Raw genomic sequence first — 14770 nt, 5'->3', positions numbered from 1 at the left:
TAAAATCACACTGACCTTGCTACTTTGAAATCGTGCTACTTCAAGTGAAGTAGCGCGATTTCAAAGTAGCATCAATGTGAACCAGGGCAAAGAGATTAGTTGTTTGGTGCACAAATACATATTGAAATAAAATATAAGAGATTGCACTTTCCCAAAACCACCACCCACAAACTAAAGAGAAGAAGGAAGAAGAAAAAAAAAAACCAAAACACCACAACAAGGCTCAATAATGTACTTTTATTATACCAACAGAAAAACAAAAAATTACATTCATTTACTAGCTTCAAAAAATTTGACAGGATATATGGTGCTACATTTAGCAATGGGATTTTAAGGGCCCTGCTCATAGGAGCTTACAATCTAAAATTAGACAAAACCTTAGAGTGGACACAGCTTTAATTTCTGTGTATAATGGGCAACACATCACATTGTTATCTGCAAGATTATAGAAACATACTTAACAGTCATTCTTACAAAGCATTCCCACATAATATTACAAAAGACTTATTCAAAACACCCACCACCAGCCCACAATCCACACATACATACATTGGTGACCATGTTCTGCTGGAAGCTGCATTTCGGTGTACACGATTAAACAAGATCAAAAAGAGTAGGTCAGCAGATGCTTCCAAACAATGTTTGCATGATCAGACATGAACAATACACACACAACATTGACAGCATGGCCACATAAACCCACTTTTGATTGAAAAAATGCACAAGAATTTCATCAAATCTCCCACTATCATTCCTTCTCCCCCTACAAATCACAGCAAAAAACCTGACCTTCTGAGGCCAAACGAACCCCCTACTGCAGGCCTTTATATAAGAGAGGTTGTATCGTTAGCACACTGACACACCCAATAGAAGTACACACCCACCAGTATCTTTCAATCTGTCTCTTCATGTATGTCTAAAGTGATTGCACCTGATGGGCAGGAACACATAATAGTGTTCGCAACTCTGTTAGCCCTTGGCTATGTGCATCAAATCTCCAACTACAGGACAAAGACCAAAGTCCATTTGCATCCACATAAACAAAGCAACAGTTTTCTAAGCATGTACCTGTGCAGTGTAAACCCTAAAATTTGAAATGTCCAAGTTCCTGGGCATGATTAGTGCTAATAAACATTAACATCAGTCCCTGGCTGCAATGAGCTTCCAATATAAAGTCCAAAATGAACGTTCTTACATTAGAACCTATTTCGACAGGAGACAAATAGGATACCAGCATGTCTTAAGATTGTGGTGAGAAACCCACACAGGGAGAACATATAAACTTCAACACAAGTATTAGCATGTTGGGGAATTGAACCAACATCTCAGGTGCTGCTAGAGAGAACTGCTACCCACTAAGCCACCAGGCAACCCCACACATGTTCTCTGCATCTCTGTGGTGTGAACCAGCCCTAAGTCCATAGCCATGCTCAGTGTCACAAGCAATATACAGTATATTGGCCTAAGTATTGGGATGCCTGCCTTTAAACACACATGAACTGTAATGGCATCCCAGTATTAGTATTGGGTTCAAAACTCATTTGGCCCACCCTTTGCAGCTATAACAGCTTCAACTCTTCTTGTCCACAAGGTTTAGGAGTGTGTCTATGGGAATGTTTGACCATTCTTCCAAGTGCATTTGTGAGGTCAGGCACTGATGTTGGATGAGAAGGCCTGACCTACAGTCTCCTCTCTAATTTATCCCCAAGGTGTTCTGTTGTGTTGAGGTCAGGACTCTGTGCAGGCCAGTCAAGTTCCTCCACCCCAAAATCACTCATCCATGTCTTTATGGACCTTGCTTTGTGCACTGGTCCAAATGATTTGGTGGAGGGGGATTATGGTGCGGGCTTGTTTTTCAGGGGTTGGGCTTGGCCTCTTAGTTTCAGAGAAGGGAACTCTTAAGGCGTCAGCATACCAAGACATTTTGGACAATTTCATGCTCCCAACTTTGTGGGGACAGTTTGGGGAAAGCCCCTTCCTGTTCCAACATGACTGCACACCAGTACACAAAGCAAGGTTCATAAAGACATGGATGAGCAAGTTTGGGGTGGAGAAACTTGACTGGCCTGCACAGAGTCCTGGCCTCAACCAGATAGAACACCCTTTGGCTGAATTAGAGTAGAGACTGCAAGCCAGGCCTTCTCATCCAACATCAGTGCCTGGCCTCACAAATGCACTTCTGGAAGAATGATCAAACATTCCCATAGGCAGACTAAACCTTGTGGACAGCCTTCCCAGAAGCTGTTCTAGCTGCAAAGGGTGGGCCAAATCAAATTTTAACCCTACGGACTAAGACTGGGCTGCCATTAAAGTTCATGTGTGTGTAAAGGCAGGCGTCCCAATACTTTTGGCTATATAGTGTATCTGGAAAAGACTTACAATGGTGGTGGAACCCTCCTACACATAACTACTACATTTAGACATAATTATAGGACCTGGGAGATGAGACAACCTCTCCACATGCAGTAACATGGTTGGGATTTGAACCCAGACCCTCAGAGATACTAAGCAGAAGTTCTAACCTCTAAGCCACAGAGCTGCCACATGTGAGACCCTCCTACACATAACTACACATAAATACACATAAAAACACATTAATACTGCATTTCTATGGACATACAGGTGATGGAATTACATTACTCAAGAGTTATTCTTCTTGATTTATTCTGTGATATTTGGTGTTTTTTTGTGGGTGAGAGTAGAATATTACCCTCAAATTTTTGGGAATTACATTTTGATTTCTGATGTTGGTACACATATCACATTTTTTGGGCTCAAATTATGAATATTTGGAAATAATACAAAGCACAAAAAATTGTGATTCATTTTAAATTTTCATCAGCAATGGTATTGTTTGAGGATTGTAAAGACACCTGTGTGAGTTTGGGGTAAAGATTGTTGTGAGATGAAGAATAACAAGTGAAAGTGACAGAGAAAAATATATTTTACCAAAACATCAAAACATTCCACATTGTAGCATTCTTAAAATCAAAATATTTTAAGTACAAGCAACAATGTTGCAAAGGAAAATTTATTTCACAGAAAGATACATTTCATCTCAACATTAAAAGGTTTTTTTGTGAAAGTTAGAATTGTTCCATTAGAATCAATGACTGAAACTTCATTTGGACTAAATTAGAGCAGATTTTAACTCCCAAAAAATGCTCTCTAATTAGCTCTCATTTTGGTATTTACTATACCTCCAGGTAAAAAAGACACTTGAGTTAAAATGAGAGTTATTTTCAGGTCTGAGCATGCTCAGTTGTGTTGGCACCTAGTTGTCAAAAACGGGGAATTTTTCACTTTTCAGACTTTTAAAGATATTTCAGTGTAGAAATCACTTTTTCACACAGTTTAAAAGCAGATAATCTTTAAATAATATACCGCATATTTCAGTACCATTTAGGCAATTATATCATGCTCTAAACATTATTTCCATGTGCAATTCTCTAGGTTTTAGCAGAGTAAGGGTTTGGGCTCTATTTAGTTTCAGGGAGCTATAGTAAATTCGATTTTGGGAGTATTTTCTCACCAGCGCTATAGTGAATACCGTTTTAGCGCTAATTCGCGCTAAATTGCCGCAAATTAGCGCTAATTCGCTGCAATTTGCGCGAATTAGCGCCATAGCGCTATAGTAAATGACCCCCATAGTCTTTAAAAAATTGACACACAGTGCTTTATATCTGCCTAAAACAGAGGGGATGCCAACAATTTCAACTAGTGTTTTAACAACCTCTTTAAGCATGCAAGCAGAAGAATGTGCTTAGATGAGAAAATCTCTCCTCTAGATGTAAGAAAAGAAAATGCCCAAGAAGACTCATAGGGTGTATGGCAGCATTTTGGCCTAGTCCAAAAACCAGGAAGCAACTGAAAAAATGTTTTTAAAAAAAGTTTAAATATATATAGAGTATATTTACTAAGGCTAGCAGCATAAGGATTAAACTAGTTGATGTTGACTGAAATGGCCCGTACAAACGGTCGGATTTTCCGATGGAAAATGTTCGATGGGAGCTTGTTGTGTGTAGGCTCTGTCGGACATTTTCCATCGTAATTTCCGTCACACAAAATTTGAGATCTGGATCTCAAATTTTCCGGCAACAAAATCCGTTGTCGTAAATTCTGATCGTGTGTACACAATTCCGACACACAAAGTTCTGCGCATGCTCGGAATCAAGCAGAAGAGCCGCACTGGATATTGAACTTCATTTTTCTCGGCTCATCGTACGTGTTGTACGTCACCGCGTTCTTGACGTTCGGAATTTCCGACAAGATTTGTGTCACCGTGTGTATGCAAGACAAGTTTGAGCCAACATCCGTCAGGAAAAAATCCATGGATTTTGTTGTCGGAATGTCCGAACATGTGTACAGGGCATAAGAGTTTAGTTGCACTTTAAATATAAGAATGTTTTCTAGCATTGTGTGAACTGTATTGTCCCTGTTCCTTTTTCAGACTGTGAAAAGCGCTGTGGTGCTCTGGACATTGTCTTCATTATTGACAGCTCTGAAAGTATTGGCTACACCAACTTTACTCTGGAGAAGAACTTTGTCATTAATGTTGTAAGCAGACTAGGATCCTTTGCCAAAGATCCAAACTCTGACATAGGTACAGTACTTTAGAACACTGCAATCTAAGACTATTAGGTGTTCAAAAGAGAATCATGTTTACATTTTATTTTTTTAACAATTTAATTGTGTTTTTTACATAACACCGCACAGATCCTTACTTTGTTTAAAAGAGGACAAAGGGTAAATCCAATCATGACTTATTTTCAATAATTGACCAGCAAATTCTACCCCCCCCTCCTCCACTGTCCTCTGCAGATCCACCCAATCTATGATTCGGCACCTATCCTCTTCCAAGTTGAATGACCCCCCTCCCCCCCCATGAGAGAGGACTGGGGTTGAGGCAGGGGGAATTTTTTGGGGCTTAAATCTCTTTTAATACAACCTTTTTCTTTAGTTCAGCCTTAGACTTATTTAGAAATGTAAGCTTTTCCATAATGGTTGACTTTAGACTTATAGGAATTGATTAACTAAAGCCAGATAGACCATTCACTTTGCAAAGAAAGTTGCGCTTCGCAAAGGAATTTTCCCTAGAGCATAATGAATGTAGTGAAATTCCATGGCGCAAAGCATAGCCAATCACTAGCATGGAAAATAAAAAACATTATTCTTGCACATGATTGCCATGTATGCAAGTGCTTAAACAGCTAAGGAAAAAAAATCACTGCAAGGTGAACTTTTCCTTTAAGAGACAATTTTATAAAAAAGAATTCATTTTGCTAATAGAAGAACCTGTTGTATTTCTGTTTTACGTGTTTAAATGAATTGTGGCTGGTTTTGATATAATAGAGCTTATTTGCTAATATAGTTGGATATCACTCTACAGGTGCTCGAGTTGGCGTTGTCCAGTACAGTCATGAGGGTACATTTGAGGCTATTCAATTGAATGATCCCCGCATTGACTCTCTGTCCAGCTTTAAGGAGGCAGTGAGGCGTCTGGAATGGATTGCGGGAGGAACATGGACCCCCTCTGCTCTGCAGTTTGCTTATAATACACTAATCAAAGAAACAAGACGTGACAAAGCCAAAGTTTTTGCAGTAGTGCTCACTGATGGTCGTCACGACCCAAGAGACCCTGATGATGGCCTGAATTCACTGTGTGGTGGGGACGTCACAGTCAATGCTATTGGCATCGGTGACATGTTCAACAAAGAGGATGATGCTGAGACCCTGACTTCCATCGCCTGCAACCAGCAACAGCAAATCCAGAAGATGAAACTTTTCTCTGAACTGGTTGCTGACGAGTTCATAGACAACATGGAGGAGCGACTGTGCCCAGGTATATAGAATATTCATATATGGCATACCCCTACAAGCAATAGCTTATATAGTAAGTATATAGCATTCCACAGTTTCTAAGAGCAATCTTTACATGGATTTACAGGGTAAATAGAATGAATAAACAAAAATAAACAAAACATTATAATAAACTAAAAGAGCACAGTAATGCAACTTTGGTTATTTCCTATTTCAAGTAAAACTGTTCCACAGACCAGCAACTCTATACATGCATAGTTATATAGGTTATTGAAAGGCACATTATGATGTGGTTTATTATTAGAATTTTTTTATAGAGGTGTTACCATTAGATTGTATTTTGCTTTAATGTTCTCAAATGCAAAAATTTTCTTTAATGTCTAAATGTTCTAATTTTTGCAGACCCTCAGATTGTGTGTCCAGATCTGCCATGTCAATCAGGTAATTATAACGTAAAGGTAATGCATATCTATCCCTTATTCTAATGCAATACGTAGTGTGTGGACTTGTGTAAGTATCGCTATCTGGAAAAGACAGACATTCCAAAGTAATGCCACATGTCCTCAATGCCCCCCAACCATGCATGCTTCTGGATTGTCTCCACAGACATACAGGTGATACAGAGGGGGCCTATTTATAAAGCTTTGCAGATTTTTTAATAATAAACATCCCTAAATATGGTTATTTTTTAATTTTGTATCTGTTTATCATTTTTTCCAATGTTATGCTCCATTCACATTTGGGCATTCTAAGATCGCTGGCAGAATCATGCGATTCTGGAATGTGGTAAAATAGCTGGAAACCACGCAAAAGACACAGGCATTTTGTCACTCGACAAAACAAGCGCGTAAACCGCAATTTCCAAAAACGTGCCATATTCAGCTCAGAAAAGAAGTGCAGGATCTACTTTGGCACATTTTTAATGCAGAGAGCAGCCCAATGAAATGATTGGTGCTGCTTCGAAAACGTGGCAAAAAAATGCAGATTCAAAAACACTGTGCAATACATGTGAATGGGGCCTAAAATTTTAATTGAACACTATTTTTTAAAATTGCTGGTGTTTTCGTAATCATTAAGTTATTTAAAGGAGGAGTATAGCCAAAGATTTTCTGGCTAGACTTTTTCTGAGAATCACAGGAGTGCAGTTCCTTCTGCACACAGGGGTGCAGTTCGTTCTGTGACCCATTTTCAGCTGACAGCGAGCTAAAGTCCAAGGTCAGCTGACATCATTGAGCCGGTACAGGCTCGGGAAAGATCACGACTGTAAAGTCGGGATCCACCCAGATGCTTGGATCGGCAGCTGGCTCAGCCTCTTAGTAAGCCACTGAAACCCTGAGCTAGCCGCTCCCGCCCCCTGCACAGCCCGGGACTCCAGTGAGTGCTGGGGAGCAGAGAAGACAGCCAGTGACTGACTGGCTCTCTGCTCAGTGGAGAATAAGAACTAAGCGATCAGTGGTCTTTGATCACTCAGTTCTGAGTTTTAGAAATGGCAGGGGACAGATGAAGTATTGAACTGATGCTGCTATGCTATACTTCTCTTTTAAAGAAAATCTGTGGAAAAATACAACCCCCACTACCCAGCAGTCATCCATGTGCCTGCATGATGGTTGCGACCTTCCATTTTGTAATCTCAAAACCAAAATCTGAAATGAGCAAACTGCTTAGGTGCCTGTAGTTTGAAAGTCCCCACGAGAAAGAGAAGGGGAACTGCTCTCCTTAAAGAACCATCTTCAGTTTACTGTAACATAATGATGCACCAACATACCACCTGATGTTTAACAAACCTACGTATTTTACTCCTCAAGGAAGTTTAGTCATAGAGTCATGACTAATCTCCCTTGAGGAGTGAAACATGTGAGGTTTGTTTAGCAACAGGTGGTATGTTGGTGTATTGCTATGTTACAATAAACAAAAGATTATTCTTTAAGGAGAGTTGCTCCTCTGCTCCTTCTTTTGGGTAAGGGTGGTTCACTGGTGGTGAAGGAGTGCAGCCTGTAGCAGAGCATTACTTTGTTAACTCCATAGGTGGTCACAGACTCTGGCATTCCCCCTTCCACAACAAAAAGCTTGAGGTTTGCCTCAATAAAAAGATAATCGAATGTTGTGTGCTAGAGCAGTGGTCACCAACCCTGTCCTCAGGGCCCACTAACAGGCCAGGTTTGCAAGATAACTGAAATACATCACAGGTGATATCATTTGCTGCTCAGTGATTGCAGCATTCTAGTCTGCATCTCCGCTAGGTAATACATAGAACCTGGCCTGTTAGTGGGCCCTGAGGACAGGGTTGATGACCATTGTGCTGGAGCAACCTTTCATGGTACAATTTAGCTGCAGTAAAAACAGCATACAAATAATATTGCCATTGAGGAGGGATGAACTTTATTTATTCAAGTGCAGTCTTACAAGGAAAATTGGTTACAGACTGGTAAGGACGTTTTTAGATACTGCCTACCTGGCTTCAGCCAAAAAGTTCCTCACTAAGGAGTTATTTTCATAGCTCGCCCACTATCCTGAAATGAAGAATAATCCCCATTATATTTGGCATATGTGATGAATGAGACATGCAAATACCTTCTGTTCTAAGAAGGTTTTACTGTGCTTCACAATGACTCAATGGAGGGCTTTTGATTGCTTTAGCCCCTTCTCACCATAGCCACCATGATTATACTTTCTCATTTATTTTTATGGGAAACAGATGACATGCATTTGTGGTATTTATCTCACGTTACCCATCAGTCAGCCCATGCATACAGTAAATCTTAATTATAGAAGTAAACTGGGAAACCAGCTAGCAATGATCAGAACAATCGATAATCTATTCATAAATGTTATATTGAAATAAATGTGTGAAAAATAAGTGAAAGTTGTGTACATCCCTAGTGAAAGCTGTTATAAACAGACCCCCTATATATTGCTTGCAAGTGTTGATCTGTTTCCTTTGAGTTCAACTAGACATGCTGTTTTAATGAGCATCTGAGCTTTTTTCCAAGATGTTAAAATGAAAAATGTAAGAAAGTGAAATCAACAAACAAGTCAAATTTGTCTATGTTAACCCCCCCCCCCTCCTTAATTGGAAGGCCCATGTCACACTAAACATCCAGTCACTGGCAGCAACTTGTTAATGATAGGATTGTTACAAAAGAAGAAAGAATAGTCACCTGTACATAAAGTATTTGCATGCTGAAGAATTAGATACTGCAGCAAATTGGTCAGGGAGGCAGTGACATGTAGGAACAGATGAATGCTTCTAGCAACAGGACAGCTAGCGTGACATGGCCCTAAAAGTGCCTTTAATAATTTAACTATTACAAATAACTGTGATCAAAATAATAATGTGAGGATGCATAACTATATCTTTTTGAAGATCATTATATCTTTCTACTGATTTTTTTTTACACTGCTTCTGTTGCTGCAATTTCACTGCATGATCTGTCTATCTTGCCCCTGTTTCTGACCCCCTGTGTGATCTGGTAGTTTGGTGTAGTCAAAAAAGAGGCAGTGATATCTTTGCGGAATTAGAGAGCTAAAACACTGAGGACATTATAAAGTTAAAAGGCAAAAAGGATCTCTAAATGCTTTTGGTCTAATAACAATTGTCTCAGAGGAAAGGGAGCCCTGACCCTGTCCTTCTGACACTCACTTGCAGGTCGGAAGGGACATAACCCAACAACTATCGTTAATTACGACCTTAATGAAGAGGGTGTGGAGATCGCCTTTCCCAAAACCATCCCTCAGGTTGCTGAATTCCTTGAGTCCCAGAAGGCGAGTTCCGAGCCCCCAACGCAATCCCAACTCATTGCTATGATGGTTTATACGGCTGAGAAAGCCAAGTTTTCCAATGGAGATGAGAGGCAGAAGTGGACCGGGCTGTTTATTGACACTTTTAAAATGGTTCACGCAGACATTGTAGGAGACTCAGAAGCTCTAATTGGACTCTGTTAAATCAGAATGGTCATCCCCAGTTAGAAATAAGGTGGTAGATCCCTGTTACAGGTTTAACAGGTGTATGCATTTGGGTTTGTATTTTCAAGTTGTGAAGCATAGTCAGGTATAGCTTTATACTATGAGTAGAGATATATAGTTGGTCCTCAGACAGGATTCTGGAGGGGCGCATTATCAATAAATCTATATTGAAGAGTTTGTCTTGTAAATGTTTTGTATATGTATAAAATATAAAGATTATATATTTGTTTGCATATTTTGAAAACTATTTAAAAATTTATTTCTGTGAAGTTCCCTTTCTGAAATTTCTTGAAATGTTTTCTTGTTATTAATACATATTAATAACAGTAGCAAGTAGTTCTGTTGGAATCATTTGATTCCTTCTGCAAGTTCCCTGTTGACATCTTAATCCTCTGATTCTTGTATACCGCTATCTGATTCACTTTATCCAACCTTCCTTAACAGCTTTTGCTTATTCATCTGAATAGGTTCAACAGTTAAAATAGTTATTTATTATGTAGAGTAAAATGTGCATAAAAATTAGCTTCCATCCCCAAGCCAATTTGTCTTTCCGAAGTCATGATGAATAGTAATGCCCTGTTGTGCACACATCTTTTCATGTCATGCAGTCATTTTAATACAATGCATCCCTTGCATTGTCCATCCCTTACAATACAGTTTTGATAAATTTAGCCTCAAAATGTCACAACATGGACAGACAAAATGTAAAAAAACCCTCATAATTTGTGCATTTTGAGGTTTGGTGTGCCCTCCTCTAACTATACTGTCACTGTGCCCTTATGGTAAATAAATATTTGGAAGAATCCTGCTACCTGAATTGTATTGTAATTGTACTGTCTTCCCCGATGTTGTAAAGTGATGCGCAAACTGTTGGCGCTATATAAATCCTGTATAATAATAATAATAATACCTAATGACCAATCATGGAATACCATTGTGTTAGGAATCTAAGGCTGAATTTAATTAACTAAATTTACTAAGCATTGGCTCTCTTTAGGAGACAACTATTTATCGCTTTCCTTGTCCTTATACCATACCTAAATAATAGTTTTGATTGGGGAACCTATTTCAGTATCCATGCCATGTAGCTTATTTACCAATACATTGTGATCTACTGTATACTGCATTGTGTACATGAGTATATATATATATATATATATATATATATATATATATATATATATATATATATATATATGCATGGGCATACTAACAATGGCTTGCCTTTATATTGCAAGTATGTAATATTGTGCTATTTTTCTGTTGCTTTGAATGTGGCAGGATAATCCTGAACTTGTTAAAGTGTTGAAGGAGGTGCTACTTTAACGTAGATCATTTTAGTCCAAGTTTAGGTGAGCATATGTGTGGGTGGATACCATCGTTTAGTCTGTCCTTTGTTTTAAATGCGGTTTATGATCAAAGGTAAATATAAATTTTCCATAAAGATCATTGATCTGTATGTAATAACATATATATAATGCAAACTTGACCACTAGGTAAAAATGTCTCAAAACAGTAGAAACACAGTCAGCATACATTAAAGTGATTGTAAATGATCACCTTGTAAAACAACCCATTCTATTTAAAATAGAAAGGCAAAACATTTTTGTATAGATATTAAAAAAAAAAAATTATATATACCTTTTTTCCTTTTTTTATAAGTGATCACATTCCCTCTGTTCAGTAAATGTCTATGCAGCATGGGGTGTATCATTGGAGGAGAGTACCCTGAGATCCCAACATAGCTAGAAAACTGACCATGGGGTGCTCTTCTGCTTAGTGTTTGGTCAGTTTTTAATAGGAAAACAAGGGGACAGGCAGAAACACCAGGGATTTCACACAAAGGAAGCAATACAAAGAGAACTGGATACTTTTTCATACAAGTACATGGTACAGCAGGCACATATCAGGAATATGAAGTGTTGGGGTAACAAACACTTTAACCACTTCAGCCCCGGAAGATTTTACCCCTTCCTGACCAGAGCACTTTTTACAATTTGGCACTGCGTCGCTTTAACTGACAAATGCGCCGTCGTTTGACGCTGTACCCAAACTAAATTTTCGTCCTTTTTTTTCCACAAATAGAGCTTTCTTTTGGTGGTATTTGATCACCTCTGCAGTTTTTATTTTTTGCGCTATAAACAAAAAAAGAACAGTTTTGAAAAAAAACAATATTTTTTACTTTTTGCTATAATAAATATCCCCAAATTAAAAAAAAAAAAAAAAAATTCCTCACCAGTTTAGGCCAATATATATTCTTCTACATATTTTTCGTAAAAAAATCGCAATAAGCGTATATTAATTGGTTTACACAAAAGTTATAGTGTCTACAAACTATGGGAAAGATTTATGGCAGTTTTATTATTTTTTTTTTTTACTAGTAATGGTAGTGATCTGCGATTTTTAGCAGTACTGTGACATTGCGACGGACAGATCAGAGACTTTTGACACTTTTTTGGGACCATTGGTATTTATACAGCGATCAGTGCTAAAAAATGCACTGATTACTGTGTAAACGTCACTGGCAGGGAAGGGGTAACACTAGGGGCGATCAAGGAGCTAATTGTGTGTTCCCTCAGTGTGTTCTAACTGTGGAGGGATAGGACTGACTAGGAGAGGAGACATCGTTTTTCCTACTTAGTAGGAACAAACGATATGGCTCCTCTTCATTGACAGCACAGGGATTTGTGTGTTTACACACACAAATTCCCGTGCTGGTGCTCGTGCATGCGAAAGCGCGTGGCCAGCGGTGATCGTGGCCACCGGCCACGTGCATCAGGTCCCCCGCCATGCATCGGCGTGCACGTGCCCTCTGGTGGCCGCTAAAGGAGTGGATGTACCCATATGGGATTTCACCCAGGGGAGCCATTCTGCCACAGTATATCTGCGTGAGCCTGTCGGGAACCGGTTAAGCATCATCCATGTTTCACTACAAGTAATGACATATTTATGTTACTATATAAAGGTCAATTATCTCTTTGTCATCCTTCTGATTATGAACTTAATCCTAAGAGAGGAGAGAAGGAAGAAGAAATGTAAAAATAACTATCTGCAGATATCTTAGGATGTAGAGCTATGTTTGTAGTATATATAGTGTGTATATGAACTGTATACATAGTATATATACACCTTTCTTTCACAGAGCTTGCCGTTGCTCAGTGCTCACAGCGCCCAGTGGATCTCGTCTTCATTCTGGATAGCTCTGAGAGGATTGGAGCACAAAACTTCAAACAAGCAGCATCCTTTGTGGAGGAGGTCTCAAGACAGTTGTCACTATCAAAGAAGGATGATGACACAGCTAATGCCCGTGTGGCCCTTCTTCAGTACGGTGGAAAAGATGAGCAGGCTGTGGCATTCACTCTTACCTACAACCTTACTGAGATTTCCCAAGGTCTTTCACGTCTCACTTACTTTGACTCATCCTCAAACATTGGAAATGCCATAATTTATGCCATCAACAAAATCCTTCAAGATAAAACCAGAGGAGCACGACGGTTTGCAGAGACCTCTTTTGTCTTAATCACTGATGGTGTTACTGGTGATGAAGGCCTGAAGGAAGCTGTTTCAGCAATGAAGAAGAATAATGTTGTCTCTACTCTGGTCTCTGTGGGAACAGACCTTGACATGCAGGTTCTAAAGCAGCTTAGTTTAGGTGAGAGTGCAGCCATTTTTAAAGAGAAGGAATATGCCAGGCTAACTGAAAATGCCTTCTTGGACAGATTTGTGCGTTGGGTGTGCTAATTGAGAAAACACATAGGGTATTCCTATTACTCAATGCTCTACAATTATTTTAATGTTTCTTAATTGATCTGAATTGAATCCTCTTAAATGTTTGAGCTGAACATCATACATAGGATTCCACTTAGGTTACTGCAGTTTAGAAAGATGTGGGAAATGTATGTGCAGAGCATTGTGTAATGAGCAAAATGTGGTCTTGCTGGAAGATGTTTAAATAAATCTGTTTTAATTACTGTGCTACTCCTTGGATTGACCACTTATCCACAAGTCATATAATAGCACTGTAATTAAGAGAGCATTTTCTAATGATGTAATAAATCAGAAAAATAAGAAAAATCATTATCAATCTAGAGGCCTATTTAAAAACATGGTTCAAATGATAAGAAGATTTGACATTACCTATAGTAATTTTGTACCTACCAGATTTTAGTAGTTTAGAATACCTCAAGGAATTTCATGGATGGTTGTTCTATTGGTAGTGCGTAGGAGAGGGGCATGGGGAAGGGGTGTAGTTTGATTGGACTGTTAGGGGGTGTTTGATATTTTGTAGGGAGTATGAGCAGATCAGCAAGAGAGCTTAACAGTCACAATTCTGCATGTGAACATATTGGGAGGTATACTTCACTGCCGTGAATACACGTTCAGTTGGTTGTTATCTACAATTGCACGCCTTTGCTTTTTGTGCCATGTTTTTAAATGAATCCCAAATTAGAGACAGACACGCAGATACTTATAAATTTGGGCAAATACTTCTAAAACAACTGGCTATGTCTTTTTATGAAAAGTTATCATTTGGCAAACAACTTTTGAAACACAAAGAAACATAAGATGTAAGTCAGGAAGCACATTTAGATCTGCACTTACCTATAGGTAATGAGTGTATCTTGTGTTTCTAAAATTGGAATTTGTTTTGTTAATATTGTAACTAAGGAAAACTTTTTTTTATGTGTGACTTGGATTAGTTACTGAACATCAATGCAGCTCATAGTGTCACATTCAGACATGTCAGTGTCACTGTTGCTTGTCACACACATGTGGTGCTAACTGCAGGTCACATGACATGGTGACCTGAATTTAAACCTGTGGCAGGGGTGGGAAGGGGGGTACACAAGAGGGTATTTTTGTACACTGGCAAGAGAGGATTAGGCCCACACAACAGTTTGTTGTCACATGATGCAGAAACCCAGGAATTAATGAACTATTCAATTTTTTACTGGAACTGTACTGACAATAAAATGTTCTCCTGTCA

General features: G+C 38.9%; 1 protein-coding gene across 2 annotated transcripts in view; it reads left to right on the top strand.

The window, feature by feature from the left end:
- The window catches only part of COL6A2 (collagen type VI alpha 2 chain), a 75056-nt gene extending 60286 nt beyond the window's left edge, over positions 1 to 14770 (top strand). Inside the window, exons 25-28 of one of the 2 annotated variants that reach the window (XM_073633711.1) lie at positions 4451 to 4603; positions 5390 to 5842; positions 6223 to 6261; positions 12926 to 14770. In XM_073633711.1, coding sequence (XP_073489812.1) covers positions 4451 to 4603; positions 5390 to 5842; positions 6223 to 6261; positions 12926 to 13524 — 1244 coding nt within the window. In that variant the 3' untranslated portion in view covers positions 13525 to 14770. Of the gene's footprint in view, positions 1 to 4450; positions 4604 to 5389; positions 5843 to 6222; positions 6262 to 9466; positions 9938 to 12925 lie in introns of those variants that run through there. The other variant, XM_073633712.1, reaches the window with a different exon arrangement.

This window comes from Aquarana catesbeiana, linkage group LG06 (genome assembly GCF_042186555.1).
Source record: "Aquarana catesbeiana isolate 2022-GZ linkage group LG06, ASM4218655v1, whole genome shotgun sequence".
Lineage (NCBI taxonomy): Eukaryota > Metazoa > Chordata > Amphibia > Anura > Ranidae > Aquarana > Aquarana catesbeiana.
Note: the sequence above shows the minus strand (reverse complement) of the source record. Positions and strands in the feature narration are given on the sequence as shown.